The following is a 25,758-nucleotide window of genomic DNA, read 5'->3' as shown; positions in this document are numbered from 1 at the left end:
TCTTACTATTTGTAGTTTTTGCCCACCAGATTCTACAATATGCCCCTTTAAGACGTTTAAGGACAGTTCAGTCAAAAACGTTGATCTTTGATATGTAATATCTACTAACATAATTCCACCAGGGTACACAATTCCGCCACCCAGAAAAGATACGTCCAAACAGATCTCAAACCCAACGTCTCCCAATATAATATACTCCAGTTTATCTAAACTAGTAACGGGCGGGTGCCGAATTCCGGTAGTACCCTAAGTCCGATATATTTTTAAATCTTATTATTACTATGTTGTGCACGGGTGCATGCACATGATGATGATAGGTAGTTATGGACTATGCCTCTGTGTAAAAAAAATACAAGGTCAAAAAGTGTGTCGAGGTTGATAGCTCAAACAGCTAACGATTGAAATATTTGTATGAATTTGACGCTACTCTCGGTGGTTGACGAGAGAACTTCTCGAGAACATGGCCTTCAAAAATGTTAAATCATTTAGTTTAAGATGCGGAATGTGGAAGAATACCACCACATGTATGAAGCTCGTTTATTAAACTTGTCAAAAAACACACCTGTGCCCTGCCTGTGTCTTTGAACTTGGTATAATCTAGGCTTAATGTCACGTAACGTGCGTACACTGGCACTCCTCCGCCATCTTTACCAGTCACGTGATTCGAAGTCATGTGATCATCGAACGCAACCCAACACGTCCCTCACTTCCCTCACCACACATGCTTCAGATTGCAGTTTAGCGCTCTTCCGCATGAAGTCGCGGTAAGTAAATGTTACTGGGGTATCTATTTGACGTTTTAGTGTATATAAGTTGAACTTTGACAACTAAAGATACGATTGTTGAACGTGAAGATTCCAAAACACGCTATGCATCAATTTATATACAATCGAATGCCTGGATTGAATTCGAACACCACAAGGTTAAAACAATCAAGCGCTAATTTTGGTTTAATAAGTAGGTAACAATATGATTGGAGTTGGTGACATCGTTTTTCATTGCATATTACACACGATATTAAACAAATTGAGTGTTCTCTGTTTGACATTTGAGGTGTGTGTGTTGGGGGGGGGCGGCTAAAAATAAATCACTGCTGTGTCGTTTACAATCAATATTTCTAATCTCATTGTTACTAGATGGCATCCGGGGCCAAAAAGAAACAACGCAGTTACTCATATACCGACATGGAGGCTGCCCTGTCAGCCGCTAAAATTGGCCAGGATAAAGTCACTGTCTACGGACTGTCGAAGACGTATGGAATACCAATATCGACGTTAAACGATAGGTTAAACGGCCGTTCTGGAGAAGTCATGGGCAGGCCGTCTGTCCTTACTGAGGAGGAAGAGACAGCCCTTTGCGAATACGCCAAATATTTGGCTGACAGGGGATTCCCTCTGACAGTAAGAGTGATTAAAGCGTTAGCACATCAAATCGAAATAAAACAAGCAAAAGCAAGGGGTTCAAGTTCGAAGTTCAAGGAGACGGGGCCAGGAAAGAAATGGTGGCGGGGATTCAGGCGTCGACATCCTGACCTAAGCCTACGGTCACCCGACCAGCTAGATAAAGAGCGGGCCATGTTCGCAACCCAGAAGGTTGTGATTGATTACTTCATGCTCTTGGAGGATGTCTTGACCGAAGCAAATGCTAAAGATAGAAATCCCCATGTCCTTTACAACGCCGATGAAACGGGGGTTGACCTATCCGCCAAAGTATCGAAAGTGATAGTGCCACGCGGGGCGAAAAGGTCGCCTTCACGACGAGGAGGGAGTCGGGACCACGTGTCCGCCTTCATCTGTGTGTCCGCTGCAGGTCAAACAGTCCCTCCAATGATCATATTCAACAAGAGTTTTCCCGGGGGCTCCTACACAGAGGGGGGACCTGCAAATGCCATCTATGCCTATTCCGAGTCGGGATTTGTTGACGACGTGCTATTTGAAAAGTGGTTCACTCAGTCGTTTGTTCACCATGCACACAAGGATCGTCCTGTCGTACTAATTGTTGACCAGCACTACAGCCACTTCACACTCAAGGTCTTGGAGGCGGCTGTCAGCAACAACATCATTATCCTTGGGTTGCCACCCCACACAACCCATTTCTTGCAGCCGCTAGATGTTGCCATTTTTTCACCATTAAAGACGAAATGGGCCCAAACCCTTGAGGTAATGCAAGCGGCCAATCCGCATTTCCGAGTGACGAAAAGGAACTTTGCGAAGATTTTCAGTAATGTATATGATACCACAATATCTCCATCCCTTATCAAAAATTCGTTCAAGAAAACGGGAATCTTTCCTCTGAATGATGATGCCATCGACGATCGCTGGGTAAGGATGTCAACGAAAGAGTCTGGAGAAGAGATTGTACAAGTGCCGTCTTCCGCTGCTACGTCCCTAGACTCACTACAGACGCCTTCCACTTCCACATCACTACAGACGCCTTCCACTTCCACATCACTACAGGCGCCTTCCCCTTCTACGTCACTACAGACGCCTTCCTGCTCTACTGCGTCCTGTCAGGTCTGCCATGCACCCTGCACTATTTGCCATCCAATTCACAGCCCTCTGATTAAACGCATTGTTCCACCAGCATTACAGGACCTGCTCCTGCCCATCTCAACACCACAATCCTCTACGCGCAATACGCGCAAACGGCTCATTGGTAGAGTTCTAACACACAATGAAGTAATGGATGAAATTAGAAAGAAAGAAGCGGAAAAGAAGGAGAAGGAAGAACGCAAGGAGAAGCGAAAGGCTGAGCTCACCCAGAAGCGTGAAGAAAAACGTCAAAAAGAAATGGAAAAAAGTCGAAAGAAGGAAGAGAGGAAAATTGAGGCGCAGAAGAAGTTGGAAGAGATGGAAGCGAGAAAGCGAAAAAGACAGGAAAAGCTGCAGGCATCTAAGAAGAAGCGACATGATGAAGAAGGGGATAAGGAGAACCAGCGGCAGCCGACCGATGCCTCATCCAGTCCTACAGTGGTAGGTAGCGTCACTTTGGCAACGTGATTTAGACACAACCTGATTTAAGAGTTGGAGCATGCTAGCAGAAATGACGTTTTGACTGAAAAAAATGGTGTACAACTGAATATTTCGTCGTCTTTTTCATATGTTATGGTGTTCGTTGTGTTCTATGAGTGTACAGATAACCTGAATATCCCTTGTAATTTGTTTACAGACACTGTCCAGACAGCGACGTGCCCCAACATGGCTGCAACAATACGAAACAAGCAGCTCTCCAATTTAGAATTCGAAGTTTAAAGAGCGAGTTGACAAATCGAGGTTGTTCCAGTGGTGCGTCGAGTACGGAACAAAGGACCTGGCAAAACGATTTGTTGAATAATTTAGAGGTTTTAAGTTCATCCTATTACGCAATTCGTATGAACATGATGAGAGGATAGGTGTGGGTGCTAGTTGAGACAGGTAGTTTCGGGTTTGACCATTTACAATTTTATAGAACAAACATAATCTATGAAGGTGTCTTCTGTCTGACAGTGTTTCCCAACCAAGTTCATTCCTAGTTGCCAAGTAAGCATTGATATTAGCTGATATATTAGTCAGATGGATACCCATAAACACTCTAGCTCCTCGGGAACTATCATGTCCTGTAATGGTTTTGCTGTTACAGAGTTTTTCACGTAAAAAGCCACAACGCCCCCTCTTCTTGACGGGCGAGTGTATCCATCATTATATTATATTATTATATCCGTAAATTACGTTTGATCATTCCAAATGTCTGTTAAGCCATAGCTATTATTTTGTTAACATGGGTTAATTTGACGCCCATGTATGGGTTGTTTTTTGTTGTATCGTCACGCCAAAATGTTAGCTACAATATAAAAACATGACAACCACAATCGACTTGTCAGATAACAAAATTGGTTAAATTTTTTATTTTAGGTAAACGCGATTAATTGAGTAAACTAGTCCTCTGCCAAAACGGCCTCTACTTTAATGACGGAATAGCCGCGCTTCACGTAGGCCTCCTTCAGGGTCACGATCAGCCGCTCAGGCCTCCCGCCACACATCTTCAACACCTCCTCCTTCTTCTTCTCGGGCACCCAGCCCACCTCGACCCATGTGTCGTCCATAATGGCGTACGCCATGATGCCAGCAAAGGGCGCCCCTGGACGATGGTACATTTTGAATTTCATTGCGGGGGGGTCTTCACATTCCATCACCTTAGCGGCACTGGCCGTGTAATGAAACGTCGCCAACGTGAGATTCTGTAAACCAAATTAATAGCTTTTGAGTGACAATACCAAGTACATGACCTTGTTAGGACATATATGTAACGTTTAAAGGTTAGCTAATTCTTAGAGTGATGGCACAGTCGAAAAGACGTAGGCAACTTTTTTTTATCTAGAAGTAGCACAAGAAGGTCATTCGTATTTCTATCTTTTTCTAAAGTGAGCAGAAAATATACTTACCATCGTATCAGACGCTCTGTTTATAGCAGAAGTCGTGCGTCGTGTGCATGTGTCGCAATGTAGGTGAAATTTCTGTCACGATCTTTGCGAGGTGAGCGTGGCGGGAAAAGTAGCCGGACTATACCATTACTGGGTATTTTGTTTTTATTATTTACCTTCATTTATTCATTTACTTGCCATTTTTCTCTTTCATCCTTTCACAACTATTTATGATAATGATTATTCACGGTATGAAATATACATTTGAACCGATATCAACTAAGTAATTACCCTATATCTGGAATACCTTTTATGAAAATGTAAAAGTCTAAGCCTCGGAGACGATACCAATTGTGCCGATATGCACGATCGTAACGAGGCATACTACCAAATGAATAACGTTTCTTAGTAACTGATGTACAAGTAGAGATTTTACAATCTCAACTAAAGAAATATGCTATCATTTTATTCATGCAACCGACATCTCCACTGCCTATGATAGTCACCCCTAAATCACACCCCTGGCTGCAGCGGTTGTTGGTGCGTCCGTGAAGATAGCAACTTACGCTATTGTCATGGTATGATAGTTGAGGATGTGGGGAATTTCACTGTGAAAAAAAAACATGACTGTTTTTCTGCCAACAGTGGACGCGTCTTCCTTAAAATCTGCTCAAAATGCACATGCCTGGCCTTGCAATGGAACAACAAAGGACGTTCACCGCGCATTTCGGGAGTTTGCATGCGGTGTCGCACATGGTACAAAGGTCATCCGGGACGTTTCACGGTCTTTCAACTGTGAAGTCATGGTGAAATGTTGTTGTGTTGACATCAAGGTGTAAGTGCGTGCTGGTTGACAGGGAGGATAAAAGAAGCTGTAGTTTTGTTGAGCAGAACCATGGAGAAAAAGAGACCGTTTTATAAGCCGTGCAGGTGATGTGGAACATGTGTTTGAAGTTCATTTCTGATTTTGAACTCGCCACGCTGAAGCAGGTCGCGCCATGAAAAAAATGGGACATGTTTGCGACAGAGAAACAATATTGTGAATTTTCTGTCTTATTTTTGTGTGCATAAAATACTCTTACATATCCAGAAATGACTTGAAGGTTTTTATATCGGACTTAGGAGACCCTTTTCTGCTGGAACGTTCCACCAGAACGCGAGTCAAATATGTGCTGTAACTTTCGTGTGCTCCCAAACTGCAGCGCGAATAGCTATAATTATATAGAATCCACGTCCATGCAGCTAAAATCACAGTTTTACGGCTGCCATGAGATCAAAGCTTAGGTTTGATGGGTAGACAGTGAAATACATAAGGACACAAGGCATGCGCATACACGTAGAACATGTGTCGGACTTAGGCCTCCGCCCGTTAGTGTGCATATCCGGGGGTGCTGCACTAGAGATCTTTCAAACCCACTGTATTTCAAAGTGGCGGATTTATGTTACCCGGTGGATTAATTTTAATGAGGAGTACTTAAAACGTAAAGTAGTCGACGTTCAATTCTCATGCTCTTTATCACAATGTACCATTTTTACGTCTTGGGCAGATTATACGTTATATAGCCGACGACAGAATTGTATATGGGGCACTAATAGTTAAATTTAAAAGAAAAGTGGAATTTTTTAAAAATCACTCGACGTGGTTCTGAAAAAAGAAGGTCCATGATTTATAATTTGTATAGTCTTTTGTAGAAAAATCACAACTTTGTATGATTCTGGAATTTCGTAGTGAAAATATTCCGTTTAAACTTTATACAGTTATATGTTTGTCAATTTATGAAAATAAGATATTATGTGAACATCAGCTTTTCCTTTAGTCCATGGATATGAAATGAATCATATCACAGTGAACAGGGTAGATCATGAATTTAACCAAGTATTTGACTTGGATGTAAATTGTGGAAAGTTTAAGGGTGGAACGAAGACGTTATTTCTTCTCCAGTGATATATCAAGAATAAGATGTATTAAAGATTGAAACCTCTACGCGACGCCGTTTTTGTTTATTTTTATTCAGTGAGTGTATCATACAAGGTGGGGTGGGGGGCAGTGACAGATGAAAACGCCATCGAGACATTTTCTCATCACGCACAGTGCAAGGGTGACAGAACTCACATATATACACTAAGAAACCTATGAACCTGTATACACAACAACCTCTGAATATACTATGAAAGTTTTGATAACTGACCGGTGGAAATGACAAATGTTTCATTTAGGATGAAAAATACTTTCTCTTCAATGATTGTCACAGTACTAGTGACGCTGATTACAAAGTTACACGAAAACTGTTTGACATTGAATTCCTGTCAACATTGCGTTTCTTTCAAACGAGTCGTCAAGTGACACATTGAGACGAAACGCCATCACATCACACTACACACTTTGCTGGGTGAGTCCGGCAGCGTTCTACCGGCGTCTCGCGGCAAGATGTCCTTATCGGCCATGTTTAAGATGAGAACGCTGTGAGTCGCAGTGTCTGTCACTACAAGTCTCTTGTCTCCGAGCAGAGCTAGACCGGTCGGTCTCTTCAACCCGTCCGCTTTGTTCGCCGTGTGAAGGAGGAACTTACCGCTAGAATCGAACACATCTACGGTACCGTTATCAGCGTCCGCCACGATGATGTTGTCAGCGTTGTCGACGATGATACCCCTCGGGTACCGAAGCTGTCCGCTCCCGTCCACTCTCTCGGCTGTCTTCCCGATCGCCCTGACGAAGTTTCCTTCCTTGCTGAACAACTTTAGGGACTGGGTGGCGTTGTCGGATATAAGTACTCCGCCGGAATTAAGAGTCCCAACATACGCAGGCTTTCTAAACGACTGTAGTCCCTCTCCTTTAGAGTGTAACGTTAGTAGCAAGCTTCCATCTGGCCGATGTAACGTTACCCTCTCTTTCTGGATGTCCGAAATAGCGACCACTCCGGACCATGGGTGTATACTGATACCGCAAGGCTTGGCAAAACCTTCTCCGAAATATTCTAACAGTTGGCCTTCTTGGGAGAAGATTTTAACCGTGCCGTCGCCCAAATCCGTGACGACCACCTGCCCGCTCGGATTCACAGCGACGCCTTGCGGTTTGGATCGTTCGTTTCCAGTGTAGAAGGCGCGGACAAAACTTCCCCTCTTGTCCAACACCTGCACTCTATTGTTCCCCTTGTCGAGGACAAAAATGTGAAAGTTCGTCACAGCAACGTCTGTTGGGAAGTCAAACTGAGCGGCCCCCCTTCCCTTCAAACCTCCAACGGTTATATTAGCCTGGATGGTAGTCTGCTGAGACTGTGGTAATTCTAACGTCCCCCCAGCGTCTTTAACGCCAAATTGACCAATAGAAATGCTGTCTAGGCAAGGTTTGAATTCTACTTCCTCTCCCGTGATGTTGAGATCGGTCGCACCATGACTTGTGACGATCTCAGTGAGGTCGCGCTGTCGGGTTGACATCGCCTGGAGGTCGGCAGTGCGCAAGTCTTCCTCCGCCCGACGACACGCCACTATAAGGTCTGACATCGTCTTTTGGACCTGAGAAGAACATGAAGATATCAAACCATGGATGAAGAGATAGATCAAAGGAACATGAAAACATACGGCAACTGTATAATTTTCGAAGGCTGATACAACGTCACGGACTTTTTACAAAGTGGTATTCGTGTTAATGTTTGTAATATATGATAAGAAAAGACTACGCTATCAAACTATCAATTCTATTTTTCTTTTCTCTCTTAGGACTTTTAGTATGGCTTTGACAGAAGATAGTGTCGACAAGGATAGCAAAAACCTCTCCGTCTCAAAAACGCAGCTGAATTTTATACGACAATTCACGACAAATCTACGACTGCCCCAAGAATACCCTCACGGTCGTATGCCTATCGTACGACTACCAAAACGTGACCGAATTCCTACCTGTTCCCTCCGTTGCGTCAGTTCGGTCCTCCTCGCCACAGCCCGAGCTCTCAGGTCGGCTATGACGCCCTCCTGTTGCCTAGCAACCTCCTCCACCAGTCTTTGGCACGTCTGATTCACCAACATTTCCGCCTCCTGGAAATTTCGTCCCGCGTGCATGTCTGCTTGGTCAAGTTCGTCTAAGAAACCGTACAGTTTGTGGATCCTTCCTTTCGCGTTGTGTAAAGTTTGTCCGATTTCGCCACGCTTCTCTGTCACAACTGTCCCAATATCGTCGACATCGTGCCCGGGGTGGTCGTTTGCGCATGTGTCACATGTGGCAATCTGACAGGTTCGACAGAACGATCGAACCTGGTTGCCAGGGTGATTGGGGCAAGGGTTTGTCGTCTGCAATGACGTCATCTGTCCTGTCGTCTGATTCTCGTGAGAGGGGCTGGAAACTTTGGCACACAAACTTGCGATGTAGAAGTTATCGGTGAGGGCTTGGACGCCGCCCATTGGTAGCATGATCTCTCGGCGGCAGGTTGGGCAGGATAGGGACGACTTTCCGACGGTGTACCCCTCAAGACACCGCTGGCAGAACGTGTGGATACACGGCAGCATCTTAGGACGGGTGTATACCTCCATGCAGATGCTACACGTCAAAAACTCCTCCCTGATTTCTTCTCGAAATCCTTCTGATTCGTCGGCCATTTTGGAAAGCTACCTGTACGTTTGTCTGCAAGCAATAACAAGAATGTCTTGCATTACGCAAAAGTAAATCAAACAACTCGGTAAGGTATCTTGTTACAGAGTTAGACGTTTTAGACAGCATCCACTTTCATCAGTGACAGTGATTTATATTGTGCCATGTATAAACGTACTTGGAAGTATAACCGTCTAATCACTTCAGATGGGTACCTACTGGCTGTAACAATACAACAAGGTGAATTTTAACCTATATCGACGCATAAAGAATGACTTGGTTATTATTCTCTAGAGTATGGATTGTATGTAGTAGTGATTATGATTACCATTTTCCCATGTTGTAGTTTTGCAAATTCAGGCAAGGGAAACTTGCCTTTTATTGTCAATCGTCAACAATGGCTGGTACCCTCAGTATATGATTTCAAGACCAAGCCTCCCTACTTACCGTCTCGATCAGTGTAGATATTTTATTTAAGCATTGTTAGATAACTGTGGACTTGGCACAGCGAACTTTCGACGAATACTACTTAAACGAATTACAAATTGTTCCATTCCGCTTCCTAAGTTTTTATTCATATGAAACTTCCGGGAGCTATGTTTGCCTCCGATAAGACAGAACAAGACTCGTCTAGTAGACGAAATAACCGCTAAAAATACCGTAAACAAAGTGTTTAACTTACCCACTTCTCAAAACACGACGACCTGAAGTCCAAAAAGTCCTCAAAAAGGCACAAAACGGGGAATGTTCTTTCCACCTGTCCGCCTTTGCGCGATCATACTACGCAGGTATGTTGGGGTTAAAGGTCAAACATTGCGGGGGTGACCGTCGCTAGGCGATGGACAGGTGACCCAGTTATAAGGGTCAGTCACGTGATTTATCTATCCTGAGCTGTTCTTATATGAGAACGAGCCACATGCACTATGAGAGGTCCTGGCGCTCCAAATATTAATTTTTTTTATGTAGATAGTACACAGCAGTCACAACACATACGGCCGAGGCCTCATTCGTTTTTTTAGTGTGCTCAAGGAGGTTTTATATAGATAAAACCCCCTTGGTGTGCTTTAAAAGTGTCCCGTCAGAAAGTTTCAATATCAGTGTTGCTGCTTTTTTCTCCTCGTTTTAATGGTGCCCTTGCATTGTAGCCAGAATAAGTTGTATTTTTGTACATGGCCTGTCATTTGTGCCATAGTTCGCTTCGAATTCGGTCTACTCATTTCTTGTTAATACAACGTATGTCAGTGTATACAGCAAACGGCTCCTGGCGGCAGTGGACATAATTGCAACGCATGCTTGATCTTCAAACAGTTGTTGGGGTGAAATATTTAACACTTATATATATAATGTCCTTGGTTCTAGCTATGATTCAAGCTACTGTACATCATAACCGATAGTTTATTTGTATTTCTCGGGTTGTTTCATATACTTATATTCTTACGATCTAATCTCCATTTTGAATATACATTTCTGTTTGCATACCTTTTCCAGCGAAGCAACAAAGTACATGAAGTACTGGTATAAAAGATCACTGTGAAAAATGAAATAAACTTCATTGTGAAGAAAATGTAAATACTAGTCACTAGTGCTATTTTGACAGACTGTCCTACTATACCATACGGCACGGTACACACTACTCTCCAAGCAGAGGATGGGTTCCGGCAGGTTTTTGACGTGTTTTTAGGCGTTTTTGTCGGGCTTTCTACTTTGTCTATTTTTTTGTCCAGCCAACCCAGTGTGGGTTGGCTGGACAAAAAAAAACAAAAACATGACAAAGTAGAAAGCCCGACAAAAACGCCTAAAAACACGTCAAAAGCCTGTCGGACCCACTCCTCTGCTTGGAGAGTAGGTACACACACCATTCTCAGTATGGATCATGACAACATGTTGGACGTAGATAGTGGTAATTACTGTCATTTTTCATAGACATCAAAAGAACGAGTCCGAATATACATATTTTGGTACGACACTCCGTAATAAAATATATGGCAGTGAAGAAAACGTAGCGTCAAGTCACTAGTGTAATTTTGTTTATTTGAATCCATCACAACATGAGGGGGGGGGGGGGTAAAACAGGTGCATGCGCACCTTTACAAGTCGCCCTCCCACGCGCTAAATACAACATCAACATTATACAATACAAAATCAATTGTAACTAACTAAAATGTAACGTTAAAACAAAATGTACAAGGCATGTCATAGAATAGTGAAGCATAATCCGAATATACAAATGAAAGAATATATGCATCATATCTACTGTACAAACTTGTCCCATCCTACCCTGCTGATTGATTACAAAATGCCACATGGTAGGACTAGATAGCATTTCTTCTCATAGACATCAAGAGGGCGAGTCCGCCTATCTGCCGCGACACCTCGAGCCCATCAATTTTCCACCTGAATTATTTCCGTCCCCTTTCAACAGCCTGCGGCTAGCCAGCAAGCTTTGTCGGTATGCTTCGCAGCTAGCGAACCAATGAATCTAAGTAGACAAACAGATAATTCCTATATTTCACGCCCTTGATTTAACGACGTGGAGCGTAAGTGCCTTTTCGATAGCTGATAGTCCAATGCTCTGCAGATTCGCCACGTTTGCATTTTTTTCGGAGCACACCGGGCGAGCATCTAGCCTCCACCAGGCCTTCCTACGGGGGCATGGATCGAAGAATTCGGCCCAAAAAAGGAATAATTGGCCAGTAGAGTCAGTCCACGGTAAGGCACGTATACAGATTGCACCCGCGAGCTAAGCAAATTAAACCCTGGCAAAACTTGCCTGGCAAATATTTCCCCTATAGCTGGCGTAGTTAGTCTGGAAGAGGCTAGCGAGCCGATCTTCTTTTCTCGACAAGTTGGCGACTGAGACTCCCTTACACACGGTATCGACGTCTTAAAACACTAACGTATTAACAGGGAAACACATATGGTTCTCTCTAATAAATGACGTTGAAAAATATATTCTAACAGCCTTTGGGAGAAATAACGATACATTTCCCTTCACAAAAACGTTTTGCAAGCCGTCGGCCCCTTGTATAGTTGATTGTAGTCCGCAATGTAATGTAACGTTACAGCTCTACGCTAAATTCAGAAATACAGTGGCTACGCTTGACCTAAATTCAGGCGCGAATTACGCATTACGTAACATGTACCGATTACACTCAACTTCAAATCTGAGCGGTCCGGTGAGAATTACGTGGAATTAAAACGACTAATTACACTCTACGTAAAAGGGCATGCCCCCCTCTCCAAGTAGAGGTTAGGTTTTCTACTTTGTCAGGTTTTCTTTTTGTCACAGTGTCAGCCAATTTGATATCCAGACAAAATGATAAAATCCCGCGTAAAAGGCGTCAAAAACAAGCCGTAGCCTAAGATCTGCTTGGAGAGTACCCCTGGAAGTGTTGTGAGTTCCGTGTACTAGTATATCGTGTCCGGTATAGGTCTAGCCTGTGTAAATACAAAGACCGACAAATGGCAACAGCCCATAGGCTGAGAAGGGGGCGTGTCATCTCAAACCTGCTGGTTAACAAGTTAATATCAACCCGATAACTCACTGGAGGACACTGCGCATGTGCGATCACTTCAACGTGGCAAGATGGCGGCGCCCAGACGTACCGCCGTGTTTCTCTGCGTCTTGGTTCGTTTCTTCCCTTGTTTTACCCGTCTTAAAGACCCTGATCGATTGAACCTTATTGCTTTAGCTCAGCGTATAGTCTTCTTAACGAAATGCAAGCTTGTTTGTTTGGCGGCAGGGTTGTTTGGTGGTGTAGTAAGAGGTTTTGTACAGACCGGTGTTCAAGTCGTTGTATATTTTTCCACGTTGTGGATTTGGTTGTAGCGTAGTTGTAGTTGTGGCGGTCACTGGTTCAGCGATCGATAAAATAAAACTATAACGTTAAAACTGAGGCTGATTCTTCCCCATAAACGTCTTCTACTCTAATGCATAATCTTCAACAAGAACATGAATGAAAAGAAAGTTATTTACTTTCGAACTAAATTTGTTCTACTTCCTGTGTCAGATGGCATAGGAGTATTTTGAAGTTCAGAAATTATGAATCAAAGTTCACTGAAAGGAATAACGTGAATGTTTGATACAAAATTAAACGCACCATGTTCTATATGAATATTTTATATGGGCTGTACAGTCACCTTTTTAGCAAGTATTTAAGTCCAGAAGTAACTTTTAATTTTCAATGTAAAAATTTTGGAATAAACATTACAAAGAGATATGTTGGCATAATGATTGGAATTATTTCTACAGAAAACTTAGAATCTTTCATACATTTGCTTGATGAATAACTATAGAAGATGAGTTGCTTTCAGGATGTATGTTACATCCGCATGGGCTTTTTTATATAGGCACAGCTGGTCTGTTTAAACAAACTGTTATTTTTGGAACCGTCCACTTTTCTACCTGTCCCCTAGATTTTCAAATGGAATAATCCAAGAAGACGCCTTTGATGTGCATTTGTAATGGTTTCTTTTTTGGTCCTTAAGCCTAAGATGTACTTGCTGGCTTACTTATAAATGTACCTTGACTTTTGAATTTGCATGGGTCTGCAGTAATTGGGTAGAACTATGTAAACAATGCTGTATGCCATACAGTATACTGTGAAGTGTAGAGGTTTAACTGTTTTACATATTTGTTTGTGTTGCTCATTCACATTGCAGAACAATATTTGTGATTTAAGAAAAATAATGAAACAATTTTGCAAGCTATAGAAATATAGGATAGGTATTTTTATAAACACAGAAAATGGAAGTTTTTTTATGCCTGTTTCAAGTTCTTCTCTTCTTGCATCTAAGATATCCACTCCAGCCACTGGCTTACAAAATGCCATGCATGTGTGGCCAAAATATTTGTGATTTCAGAAAAATTATAAACAATTTTGCAAGCTATGGAAATATAGGATAGGTATTATGAACACACAAAATGGAAGTAAAGTATTTGGAGGCCTGTTTTAAGTACTGCTCTTCATGCGTCTAAATATCCACTTCAGCCCATGGCTTATAAAATGCTTTGTTGTTGCTCCTCTTGATAATCACTTATGCATACTTTCAAGGACACGTACAATAACTGAGCCCTACACTGAGTAGCTTTGATCCAGCTGTTGTTTTTTTGAATGGCTTATATGCATACCCATCTACGGTATATCTTGAAACATTTGAAGTGATTTTGATTCCGATTTTTTAGTTTTTTGCATTGCCCTATCTACCATGCATTCATGACAACATGAATATGAGTCTCCAATGTATAACTATACTGTACTACAGAATAGTTTCACTGGCAAACTTAAAACAACACAAAAAGATGGTGTGTTTTGCCAAAGGGAGGTTATACCTAGGCTATACAGATACAGATACAGAAGCTGGTGTACATTTGTTATGCCAAAGGGCAGTTATGCCAGCTATACCTTGAACCAGCTATATACAGCTACGGATTATATACAGTCGATTATAACCATGCTTAAAGCTAGTGGCTACGCACCTGACATATTGTCGACCAAGTGATCTTAAAATTATGAATGTCTTATCTCTGAGTCGTCTTGAAGGGCCTCTTGTTTGCTTGTTTGCTCCTTACACGTCAGAGGAAGTCAGATCCGGTTTCTTATGTTGACATAGTACGTACTACTAGTAGGACAGGTAGGTCAATAGGTTACACTCAAGGTACTTAATTTTGCCATCCTGGCTTGTTCTGGATGGAAAAAGGCCAATATATATGCTACCATTCCTAGAATATACGTGTTTCTTGTGTAGCAAAGTATTCTTCTGTCTTGCTAAAAAATGATAATTTGTACCAGTCATTAGATTATGAACTGGATTACAAATTAAGTACTTAGTACTTATTTTTGCTGTCCCAAATAGATATCAGTCCTATGGCTACAATGGAGTATTGCATTATATTGATTAACTGTACATGTTTAGCAAACTTGTCTTTTGTTTTGCCAGATAATTTTGTACTGATAATTAGTTTATAGCTATAGATTGTATTTGTACGGTGAATTCATGGGTTGACACATATATTGTAATTTTTAGTTTCTCTTTGAAATTCTAATTTTAACTTCTTTTTTTTTAAAGAATATTATTTGTTCCTTTTCAACACAAACAAATTATATTCAATGTTTAAGTTCAATCAGTCTCAGTGTCTAACAGATGCCTTATTCTCATCAGGACCTTCCCAGGGGTTCTTGTAACAATTAGTCAAGCCTGAAGAGCTTTACAATGTGGAGGTATTGATTAACAGCAGATAGGGCATCACTGATATTGTTCTCAGCTCAGAAACAGACTGTGCAACGCCATCAGGTTTATGTGTAGACAGAATACAACAGTTTTACAGATTTTCTATTGAGATAACAAGAGGCCACATCAATCTATTTCCTTGGATTTCTAAAGGAAAAGTTAGTCCCAGAGCCTTTTTGAGGCCGCAAGGGTAGTGGGTTATTATCCACTGTGTCTACATGTAGCTATAGGGCACGCTATTCGAAGACAGAGCCCACCCCTCTCCTTCCACTGCCTGTTACCTCCCAAACCGAAGTCAGGTACCCATTTTTACACCCGGTTGGAGTGAAGAAAGTTGCGGAAAGTGCCTTTTCCAAGGACACAACGTCTAGCCAGGAATGCAATTAATGGAACCTGTGACCTCTCGATCTCATGTCTGCTATCCTAGCCACTCGGCCACACATGGCTGAAGCTCTTGAACTGACAATTAGAGATGAAAATTCAGGAAGAAGACAAGATGAAAACAAATGGTCTTGAGAAAAAATTGTATCTTCCCATATTTACTTAGTCAAAACTTCCCCCTCAGACTCTGTTTCCATGTTGATCTTCCAGTTCAGAATGTTTTTTTAAACTAACAAATTAGATTGATGCGGCCAGGATAATAAATGTTTTATAACTCGATAAATCACAGAGGAGCTCGATAAAACATTTAAGCATGAAATTGCTTAAGCTTGCATACATATTCATATTGGTATACTGAGATGACATATCTATTAGCTTAATGTATTACTAGTATGGTGTCAAATATTAAAATTACGTAACCGACTAAATGAAGAATAAATGAGAAGCAAATTAAGAAAAAGAAACACTTGGCAGGACTTGAGGAAAATTTGTGATTACGCCTAAGGTCCCGAAAAAAATTAGGGATGGTAGTTAGGGATCTTCTTTTTCTTTAATAGATTTGAGACAAAGTGATCTATCAAATACAGTTTAACAATGGAAAACTGAAGTGCATTGTACAAGGACAGTTTCTCCTGCAACAGATAATTCATAAAAATTTGCTTATGTTTTTAGCCAAGTCTCTTCAAACATACAGCAAGACTTTGCTCTTACTACATTTCTGGGGCGAGCTCTTTCGTCAACGTTACTGCAAATTCCATAAGACTAATGAGATCAATCTGAGTAAGTCAGCGTTGTAGTCAGCAGTATGATTTGATCTCACCTCAGCTTACGGAGGATTTGGCTGGAACTGTGCCTTTACCATGGGCACGCATGACAAGCTTAGCAACCAGAAATACTGAACATCGATTTACATTTGCGGGGACTTAATTTTATTCTCCAAGCAGATGTCAGGCTCCGGCTTTTTTGACGTCTTTTTAGGCATTTTTATCTGGCTTTATAGTTTGTCAGGATTCCCTTTTGTTAAACTGGCTGGCAGACTAAAGGAAAACCTAATAGAATAGTAAGCCAGATGAAAATGTCTGAAAAGACGTCCAAAACAAGCCTCTGCTTGAATTGGGGAGTACTTAATTTCACGGTTGGATTGGAAAGAAGGAGTTCACAGTTTGTGGGTATTGCAATACAAGACAGAGCACAGGTTACTAGTAGTGGTGCGATAAGTTTGCAGTGCCCTCAAACCTCAAGCATAAAACCGCTGCAAATATTTTAGAATTTACAGTACTGTAACTGAAATTTTTGTGCTTGTTTCATGTTTTTCCCGGTAAACTCTTCACTGTGAACTTAAAACCACTGTGAAAATGCTTGTTCTGTCTTCTGCCCAACTACCACCTTAAACTAAGTTAAAGCTTGTTTCAGCTGCAAACTGAAACCACTGCAAACACTCCTGGACCATCTTCTCCCTACCGTGAAATTAAATCCGAGCAAACTTTAAAGGCATTTACAGTAACCTGACAAATTGAGTCGGACCGGAACAATGAGTTTGTCGGCAGCAGCGGCACTTCTCAGTGATTAGGTTTAACTCCGGGCCGCCGCTTTCAAGAAGGGCGATTGGAAATCAATGAGAGGCAGACAGCCAGGGGGATCTACTTGCCAGGGTCTTTAAGTTTGTCTGGACACGGGCTAAGTCAAGTGTATTAGTGCGAGCGTAGTCCAGTGGTTAGTTACCCAGCGTCTGGACCAAGAAGTCCTGAGTTTGAAATGAAAAAAATCCCGGATGTTGTCGCTCACCCGACATGAACACTTCAGGAAAGGGTCGCAGTCCTTAGGACGGGACGTTATGCTGTGTTCCACTGTTCATGCATTGTACTTGTCGAAAAGAGCTAGGGGAATTTTAACCTGTAAATACTGTACATAGTGTCTTCTCTGTCATTACTAAGTGAAATAATAGCTCTTCAGTGAGCTAAACTGGTTCGAGATCACTTTCATTTACTTTCTTACTGGTGGGAGAATGTTAGAACTACTCTCCAAGCAAACGTTAGGCTTTTTTTATTTTGGACGTTTTAGGCGTTTTATATTGTCAGGTTTTCTTTTTTATATGACAGTTACAGCCAGTATTGATTGCCTTTTCCAAGGTTTGAGATTAGCCATATAAGCCTAAAAAAAACAGTATCCAATGTACACATCTTGAAGAATATTTATTATACTAGTAATAAAAGAAATTTCCTTGATCTTCCAGATGCTGGTGCCCTTCTCCCTGCCAGCCAAGAAGAACAAGATGGCCCATGTCTTGACTGTCGAGGACCACAAGGAGTTTAAGAAGATCCTGAGGACCAGGACCAACGTCCTCTCTCTGTTCGCCAAGTCAGGTGAGGCTTGACTGTTTCTTGTGTTACAAGATATAAAGCCTGACAAAAACGCCTAAAAACACGTCAAAAACCAGCCTTTCCTGTTTCTTCTGTGATTCAACTGGAAGCTAGCAGGCAATTCTGCAGCCGAAACAGCAACGATATTCAACTCCTGATATGACAATATATGAATATAAGCCCAATCCAGCCACCTGTTTTTAAAAATGCTGACATGTTTTTATGTATATCACAGAGCGTGCAGCCAGTCCCATCTTGGATACTTATGCACAGGTAGCAGAAGACATGAAGGGCCTCAGTACTCTCGTCTTTGTGGACTGCAGGTAGGGAAATCTTCATTGTCAAGTTTTAGGACAAGATATTCTATATGTACTGACTTTTCACAGATTGTGTAGTATTGAATATTATACAACACTTGTGTTATGCAGGATTTCTGTTTATTTGTATTTACAAAATGTATGTTACAAAGTATAATCAGTCTTATATAATACAATGTTGATTAAAAACAAATGAAAATGAATTTTTTTAAATCTGGCAAAACACCATGCGACAAAACAATGTGCCTCAGAGTTTGTGTACTTTCTTGATCCATAGAATAAAGAACAATTTTACTTTTATACATTACTATACATATAGTCGGTTAGATATTTGGCATTTTACCTTGTGTGTTGTTTTTGGGATACAGTCATGTAGTTTTGAGTGTGTATTTACAGCGACAAGGAAGCCAAGAAACTATGCAAGAAGGTGAAGTCCAACCCAAACACTTACGAGCTGAAACATTACAAGTAAGTAATTTTAGAGATCTAATGTCAAAAATATTAATACAATATATAGTATGAGGATGTCGTTTATGACTTCTTGATAATGTCGTAAATGTTAAACCAATGTATAGTATGATCATCATGATGTTTTGTATAGGAAAATCCTTGATATGAATAAACAAGGCCTGACTGTTGATACAATGTATTATGAAGTACATGTATCGTAGACTATTCTTTCAAATTTGAAATTCTGAATTATTTTTCCTTTTGTTAGATTTCATTTTATCAAAGTTGCACATGAGAAGATTGTGATAAATGTGATGGGACTTTCTTTTCTTTTCTAGGGATGGTGACTTCAACAAAGGTTACGACAGACAAGAAACATACAAGGTAAATAAACAGTTTACTGATAACAATCCTTTTCCTTACTGCTTAGGCCATGTTGATTTGATTATATGGATGACATCCTCTGGGAACACCAAAACTGATGCCAGCGTGTGGGAAAGAAAATTTGGCAAAAAAAATAAAAATCGCCTTCATTATGAAATCAACATGGCCTTACATGAGATTTGTTGTTAAATGTACACTGGAATGTTAGAGGTTTTCCTAGACCTTCTAAGCCCTCTAAGTTTATCTGTTCTGGTCATTGGTATATGGGTTCTTGAACAGGCTTGAGGTGTGGCTTTCCTCAAACACAGGACCTCACGGCTTTACGTCCTATCTGAGAAGATGTCCCTAGCTGAAGCTAGATACTCATTTTCACCTAGGTCAAGTGAGGAAATAGGTTAAAAGTACCTTTCCCAAGGGCACAACACTGGGGACCTGTGAGGGATTCGAACCCAGAACCTTTAGAGTCTAAGTCAACATTTTAACCACCTTGCCACCTTCTTTCTTCCCGCATAGTCGATGATAAACTTCCTGCGCGACCCCACAGGCGACCTTCCTTGGGAGGAAGACCCGACCGCGAAAGACGTTATACACGTGGAGAGCGATAAGGTTTGTGCCTTAGCTTCCATACATTTTATTTTCCTTTAATTTCTTATTTTCCTAAATTTTGAATTGTACAATCCTGACAAGCTTTACACAATAACCAAACAAAAAATCTGAGACAATTTTCAGAACTTATATTTCTATCATGATATTATATGGGATGTATTCAAAGATAATCTAGTTCTTAAGTTAATCTTGAATTGATCCCTATTCTCTCACATCATCAATTTATCTATTTATCATGCTTTCTTTTTTATATTGATAAGTTATATTTATTTACTTTTTCATGCTGTTTTTCATGTACCCTACATGTAACTTTAAGCTTTGAGTGCATTAAATGGACTTTTATTAATACTTTGTGTAACTTACAAACTGCTCTTTTTTAAATGTTCTAAGAATAACTAACTAACACAAGCAAAGTTGCACACATTGCCTGATTTTTCCATGAACAATAAGGCACAATCTGAATGAAGAAGAAGCCTTGTGAAGTTGTGATAATGCATGATGTTTGATATATTCATATTCTATTGTTTGCAGGCCTTGAACAAACTTGTGAAAAAAGAAAAGACACCAATCCTGATGATGTTTTATGCACCTTGTAGGTACCTCTTGTGTTTTCTCAATGCTATGGTAGCTGCTTGACACTAAACTTGTATCGGCTGGAGGGATAAGCAGCAGGGAGAAAGTTAAAAGCACGGGGAAAACAAAACTTTGCAAGGAAAAAACATGATATCGCTACATTTTAACAATTTGCATGATAGTATGTTTCGACGGTCCTTTTATTTGCATTTGCTGTCCTTATAGATATAATTGCATGATGTGAATTACATGTAAGGCCACAACAATATAATATGTTGGTTCTTGGAATTAAGAAAAAAATGTTGAACTGAAAGATCAACATGAAAACAGTCTGATGGTAATCTCCAAGCAGATGTAACGGTTGCAAAGACCGTATCAGACTGGCAGAAGGAGTTTTTATAATTGCAACCCGATAGAAACTCCCTTTGCACAACAATAATAATATACTTATTTCTGCAAAAATAATAACTCAATCATCAAGTATCAACATTTTAAAATTGTACGATACTAAAATAAAAATATTTTTAGCCTGCATTGCAACTGATTGTCATGATCACTACATTAATTTGACATTCCTTCTTCATTATGTGGCTTATTTTTATATAATTTGTCCTATTTTTGTAACACAGGGTGCGGCCACTGCAAAAGGTTGAAACCAGACTATGCTGCAGCAGCTACAGAATTGAAAGGACAGGCAGTGAGTACTGTTATATAGAATTATGATTTTACTGTCTTTTGATTATTTTTTCTTTGTATGTACATGTAACATACTTTTTTTAGCATGTGTAGTCCAGTACTTAGTGACCCTGCCTCTTGGCTGTTGTTGCTCACCTGATATGCACGCTAACAGAAAAGTTTGGAGTCCTAAATGCAACTGGTCCACTGTTCATTGCACACCTGCAATGCTGTACTACACTGGTAGGGGGCAGTATTGTACTGCAAATGGAAATAGATTATGAACCATGGCCAGTTTACATATAGGCTCTTGCAGGTGTATAGAGCTAATCTTCCACTGTTCATAACAGGAAAGACAGGCAATATGTACAGTATTTACAGGTTCATTCTATCAGGGAAACTTCCCCTAGTATTTTTCCACCAGTTGGTGAACAGTTGACCACGACTTAACATTCCGTCTCAAGGACTGCGACCCTTTCCTATAGCATACATGTCGGGTTTCAAGATTCGACATCCCGACCTCCTACTACTACTCACAATAGGAAGATGTCTAATCCATATTTCTACCTGTGTTGTTCCAGACACTAGCAGGAATGGATGTGGATAAACCAGAGAATGAAGCTGTAAGGAGACAGTTCAACATCACAGGATTCCCAACCATTCTGTACTTTGAGTAAGTAGGGGAAGAGTAGCATTATTATTATGATGACTTAACAAATCTTTGACCACAAAACCTATCTCTTATTACTGTTTCGTCATTATGAATTCAAAGAAGGGAGAACAGGCCAAATAAACACTGTAAATTATATTACGGACACTATAGCCTGTATATATTACGTTTTATGCGTGACCATTACAATACAATAAAGGTCTAGTTCATTTAGCCCTCAGGGAAGAACTCACGAATAATCTTATATTAACCAAAGCAACTTTGTGTTTTCAGGGGAGGAAAGCAAAAGTACAAATATGGAGGAGAAAACAACAAACAGGGCATTGTTGACTGGATGAAGGAGTAAGTAGAAAACTACTTTTGACATTTGAAGATTGACACAGAAATCTGTTCCTTGGACGTTTATAATGGTTCCAAGACATGCCACGTAGGAGGTGTGAAAGAAGTTGAAGCCATTGTTCAACTGTTTTCTAACTCCTTATAATTGTCAGAAATGTGGGTTATGATAAAAATTTTGTGCACATGCTATGGACATGTATGTATGTAGTAATTTGTGTAAATGTAGAGAATGTTAACTTTGTACTTTCTTTGTACAGCTCTGGTATATTATGGTCAATTGCTCTAGCACCTTCATTTCAAACTGTACATATATGAATAAGGACGGAAATGTGGAGAAATGCGAAACTGAGTTTGGTACAATAGAGCTAACATTATAGCCTGAGTAAATGAGGTGCGTTTTGCACATCTATCATACATCTATTTTTTGGTACATTATACAATGAATGTGTTTGGCTATCTGAAAATGAGTGACTATTTTTGCTGACAATTTCCATGTATCCCATAGTCCCCAGCCGCCAGTAGAGAAGGCCCCTGAGCCTGAGTGGAGCGATGTGGAGTCAGATGTGGTCCATCTCACAGACGAAACCTTCGACACCTACATGGAGGATCACGCTTCAGTCCTTGTCATGTTCTACGCACCGTGTAAGTAGTGCATAGATACATGTACATTGTGTTTGTTTGTTTGAGCCTTTTTTGGTTCATAGAGAACTCAAATGAGCATACATGCTGCTTTTCATTGAGGTCATGAGGGAAGGGTCAGACAAATATAACATAGATACACACACTCAGGTTTTTCTTGGAAAAAATCAAAGGGAGGGGATTACAAGGGAGCAGAGCATCCAAGCGGGGGGATGTTGTATAAGGGGGAGTTCCCCCTTCCACGGTGTGGAGTTAAAGAGAATTTTAAGTTAAAATGGGGCATTTTAAGTCTTCCTGAGGGGGGAAATTACTGTCAGGCAGGTCACAGTTAAAGACTGTGACTGCATGTGACCTAGTAGCATCCCTGGTAAATCAGAATTTTATGCTTGTCAGAAAATCTGCTCCCCAGGATAAGGGGGTGCATGGTCCGGGTATGTTGGCGCTCCGCCCCTGTTGCCCTCTTTAGACAAAGTCTTGAATACAGATTTAAGGGTAGATAGAAATATGACACCTTCACAAATTCAGGTCCAGCAGTGGGTACCTCAAAAACTTCTACCTTAATTTTCAACTGTACCTGAATGTTACTCTCAATGACTGAGGCAAGTGTGATAGTTGGTTGTCTGACGTTCTACTTTCTATCCTGCTCACAGGGTGTGGTCACTGCAAGAAGATGAAACCAGAATACGACGAGGCAGCGGCCACCCTTAAGGAGGAAAACGTACGACTGTCATGCTTTTTGTTTGGAACGTTGTGCTAGTGTTACCTTCTGGTAGTACAATTGTAGATTTAAGTCTTACATCTGTGAATGGTTTCATCACTGGTTAACAAAGTTATGAATACAACCAATGTTTTTCACTTGCTGACATTTTGGTGGATGGATCAGAAAAGCTAATCCAGTCATGAACCGTGATGAGGGGGGATACAAACTCAGTCACATTTGGGACCCCAATCTTCACACTGCAGCAGTGACACCTACATGTTTGTACATGTAGCTGCAGTACTAGTGTGAAGTACAACCAGTCAGTAGTGCCCTATGGGAAGATGAAAAAACCTGATGTGGTGTAAAGAAAGTTTGTTAACCAAATGAATAATAGTCTTTTTGTAAATGTTCTAGATATTCGATAGTTGTTGCCATACATTATACCCTGTATGGTTGTCAGGCATTTAAGTTCATTCAGTCATACCTTCCAAACATGGTTCCACAGATTGACGGTGTGCTGGCAGCTTTAGATGCCACCAAGTCGCCTCAGGTCGCTAAAAGGTTTGAGGTCAAAGGTTACCCGACGGTGAAGTACTTCAAGGATGGAGAGGAGGCTTTTGGGTTCAACGACAGAACAGCAGATAAAATAGTCGACTTCATGAAGGAGTGAGTACAACAGTTCTCCTGCTGTTACTTCTGAGCAAATTGTGTGTGATGACGTGATGATTTTTTAGTTCCTTATTGCTTCCCGCTGGAGGGTTCCCTCACTGTGTTTGTTCTTTTTCTTTGAAAAATTCAATCTAAAAAAATGATGATGTTAAAAACATCTGCTAGTGCAGCATCCTGCACACCCGGTCCTCAGATGATATGTTGATGATATTATCCAGGACGTGTTCAAGACATCGTTGAAAAGGGCCATGATAGCATACTCTCATCTCCCAAATAAACATACCCCCCGGAATAAACATACCCCCTGGACAAATTTTTAAAATCTAATAAACATACCCCCCGGAATAAACGTACCCCCCGGAAAATTACCAAATTGACACGTTAACTGTGTCCATGCTACTTCTGTCTTAGGGAAAGAAGATGATAAGCAGGTAGGTTCTTTTTATTTACATATTCTATATAAGTATGTAAATAATGAACCGAATAACTGTAGATATCTTGTTCAAATTATAATCATTTTCTCCACTTTTGGAAAAATTGGGCATAGGTTCCCCGCGGGGGCCAACGGTGCTTCAAATTCAACAAGTGAAAATGTACATGATACATGTATTTTCTACTTGGAACTTGAACCAAGTGATCAAGGAAAATTGTTGTATAAACTGGCATATCATTAAAACAGAAGTAGTTGCCAAACTTCTCAGTTCACTTGCATGGGTAACACCTTGTACAAATGTATCAACATTTAGAACTTGAACAGAAAATTACCATATCCTGAATATCCGATGAAAATACAAGTATTACGTATTTGTAAAAGCCATGAAGAAAAGGTTGAACTATGACATGTATGATGTTAGTTGTTACTAGTACTTTTTCTTGCTCAACTTTCCATTTATCATGTATGCATTGCATATAGAAACATGGATTAATTTTGTAAACATTACTAGAAGTATATGCTTTCCACAAAATCACCTTATTATAAAGAACATTATCATATATTCTCCTTTATTGTGTTGTTGCAATCCAAATAATTTCAAATCCAAAAATTACCCTTGATGTATGCAGAAAAAATCTTTCATTTTGAGAAACTTAGTTGTCAACAAATTCATTGTTTAGATGTGAGAAATCTCAGGCTTGCTCTATTTTGTGCTCTCTCTTTCTGATTAAAAGTTCCTTGGTTACATCTAAAACATTGCCACAAACCACAGGGTTCTCATGTTACACATCAAAGCGCGAGTCAGACGGAGCGGCACCGAACACAGGAACACAGACAGTAAGGGGCGGGGCTAACAGAGAGCTACATGAAGTTCTGAGAATACTCAGCCAATTTGTTTGTAGGGGAGTGATTTTTGTCAAAACATCGTAGGTGATAATTACTGAATATAGATTGCAACTTAGTGTTGTTTATCAACTATTAAGTGGGAAGTCACTTTCTTGAAATACCACACATTTCTGACAAAGACAAAAGAGTTTTATTGGAAGATCAAAAAGAGCTGTTTCCCCTTGGTAGAAGTGAGTTCTTCCGTCCGTGGGAAATTTCTAGTGGCGTGCGTTACTGTACTGTGGCGATTTTCCAAGGGCTGAATTTTCATGTTTGTGGTAGGAACCGTAGGATTTAAATGTTTTTGTAGATTTTAAAAGTATTATTCAGTTTTTTATGCTAAGACACTGTCATAATGTGGTGTTATTTTCATATTCTAAAAGTTTTGAGGAAAGGCTGTATTTCACGTGAGTAGAATTTACATGCGACTCAATGGTAACTTGAGCATTCATGGTGTTGATTACGTTG

The 25,758-nt window shown here is 40.5% G+C and overlaps 3 protein-coding genes across 7 annotated transcripts in view; 2 read left to right on the top strand and 1 right to left on the bottom strand.

Moving 5' to 3' along the window:
* Window positions 1-213: 213 nt before the first annotated feature.
* On the top strand, window positions 214-3,847 carry LOC136445523 (uncharacterized). Its single transcript, XM_066443576.1, has 3 exons — window positions 214-764; window positions 1,137-2,972; window positions 3,169-3,847. The coding sequence occupies exons 2-3, from the start codon at window positions 1,137-1,139 to the stop codon at window positions 3,235-3,237; spliced, it is 1,905 nt and encodes a 634-aa protein (XP_066299673.1). The 5' UTR covers window positions 214-764; the 3' UTR covers window positions 3,238-3,847.
* Window positions 3,848-6,390: 2,543 nt separating this feature from the next.
* Window positions 6,391-9,794, bottom strand: LOC136445525 (tripartite motif-containing protein 2-like). 2 transcript variants are annotated; one of them, XM_066443578.1, is made up of 3 exons: window positions 9,661-9,794; window positions 8,294-9,011; window positions 6,391-7,912 (listed from the first exon to the last, which is right to left on the bottom strand). In XM_066443578.1, the coding sequence occupies exons 2-3, from the start codon at window positions 8,984-8,986 to the stop codon at window positions 6,764-6,766; spliced, it is 1,842 nt and encodes a 613-aa protein (XP_066299675.1). In that variant the 5' UTR covers window positions 8,987-9,011; window positions 9,661-9,794; the 3' UTR covers window positions 6,391-6,763. The 2 variants fall into 2 exon arrangements, with proteins under 2 accessions (XP_066299675.1, XP_066299676.1); XM_066443579.1 differs by having other exon boundaries at window positions 9,665-9,789.
* A 2,752-nt stretch (window positions 9,795-12,546) lies between these two features.
* Window positions 12,547-25,758, top strand: part of LOC136445517 (uncharacterized) — a 37,235-nt gene continuing 24,023 nt past the window's right edge. For all 4 annotated transcript variants that reach the window (XM_066443549.1, XM_066443550.1, XM_066443551.1 and 1 more), the window contains exons 1-13: window positions 12,547-12,606; window positions 17,824-17,953; window positions 18,186-18,273; window positions 18,664-18,735; window positions 19,056-19,101; window positions 19,615-19,707; window positions 20,239-20,299; window positions 20,910-20,977; window positions 21,537-21,628; window positions 21,899-21,967; window positions 22,470-22,606; window positions 23,254-23,321; window positions 23,809-23,969. In XM_066443549.1, the coding sequence (XP_066299646.1) occupies window positions 12,565-12,606; window positions 17,824-17,953; window positions 18,186-18,273; window positions 18,664-18,735; window positions 19,056-19,101; window positions 19,615-19,707; window positions 20,239-20,299; window positions 20,910-20,977; window positions 21,537-21,628; window positions 21,899-21,967; window positions 22,470-22,606; window positions 23,254-23,321; window positions 23,809-23,969 (1,127 nt within the window). In that variant the 5' untranslated portion in view covers window positions 12,547-12,564. The remainder of the gene's footprint in view (window positions 12,607-17,823; window positions 17,954-18,185; window positions 18,274-18,663; window positions 18,736-19,055; window positions 19,102-19,614; window positions 19,708-20,238; window positions 20,300-20,909; window positions 20,978-21,536; window positions 21,629-21,898; window positions 21,968-22,469; window positions 22,607-23,253; window positions 23,322-23,808; window positions 23,970-25,758) is intronic.

Source organism: Branchiostoma lanceolatum, chromosome 12 (assembly GCF_035083965.1).
Source record: "Branchiostoma lanceolatum isolate klBraLanc5 chromosome 12, klBraLanc5.hap2, whole genome shotgun sequence".
In the NCBI taxonomy this organism is placed as follows: domain Eukaryota; kingdom Metazoa; phylum Chordata; class Leptocardii; order Amphioxiformes; family Branchiostomatidae; genus Branchiostoma; species Branchiostoma lanceolatum.
This window is presented reverse-complemented; position numbering and strand designations above follow the sequence as displayed.

Bases quoted from the DNA above. Each gene is read 5' to 3' on its own strand.
- LOC136445523 (XM_066443576.1), top strand. From the start codon at position 1,137: ATGGCATCCGGGGCCAAAAAGAAACAACGCAGTTACTCATATACCGAC. The intron at 2,973-3,168 runs GTAGGTAGCGTC...ATTTGTTTACAG, and splicing joins CCTCATCCAGTCCTACAGTG to ACACTGTCCAGACAGCGACG.
- LOC136445525 (XM_066443578.1), bottom strand. From the start codon at position 8,986: ATGGCCGACGAATCAGAAGGATTTCGAGAAGAAATCAGGGAGGAGTTT. The intron at 7,913-8,293 runs GTAGGAATTCGG...TGTTCTTCTCAG, and splicing joins TGACGCAACGGAGGGAACAG to GTCCAAAAGACGATGTCAGA.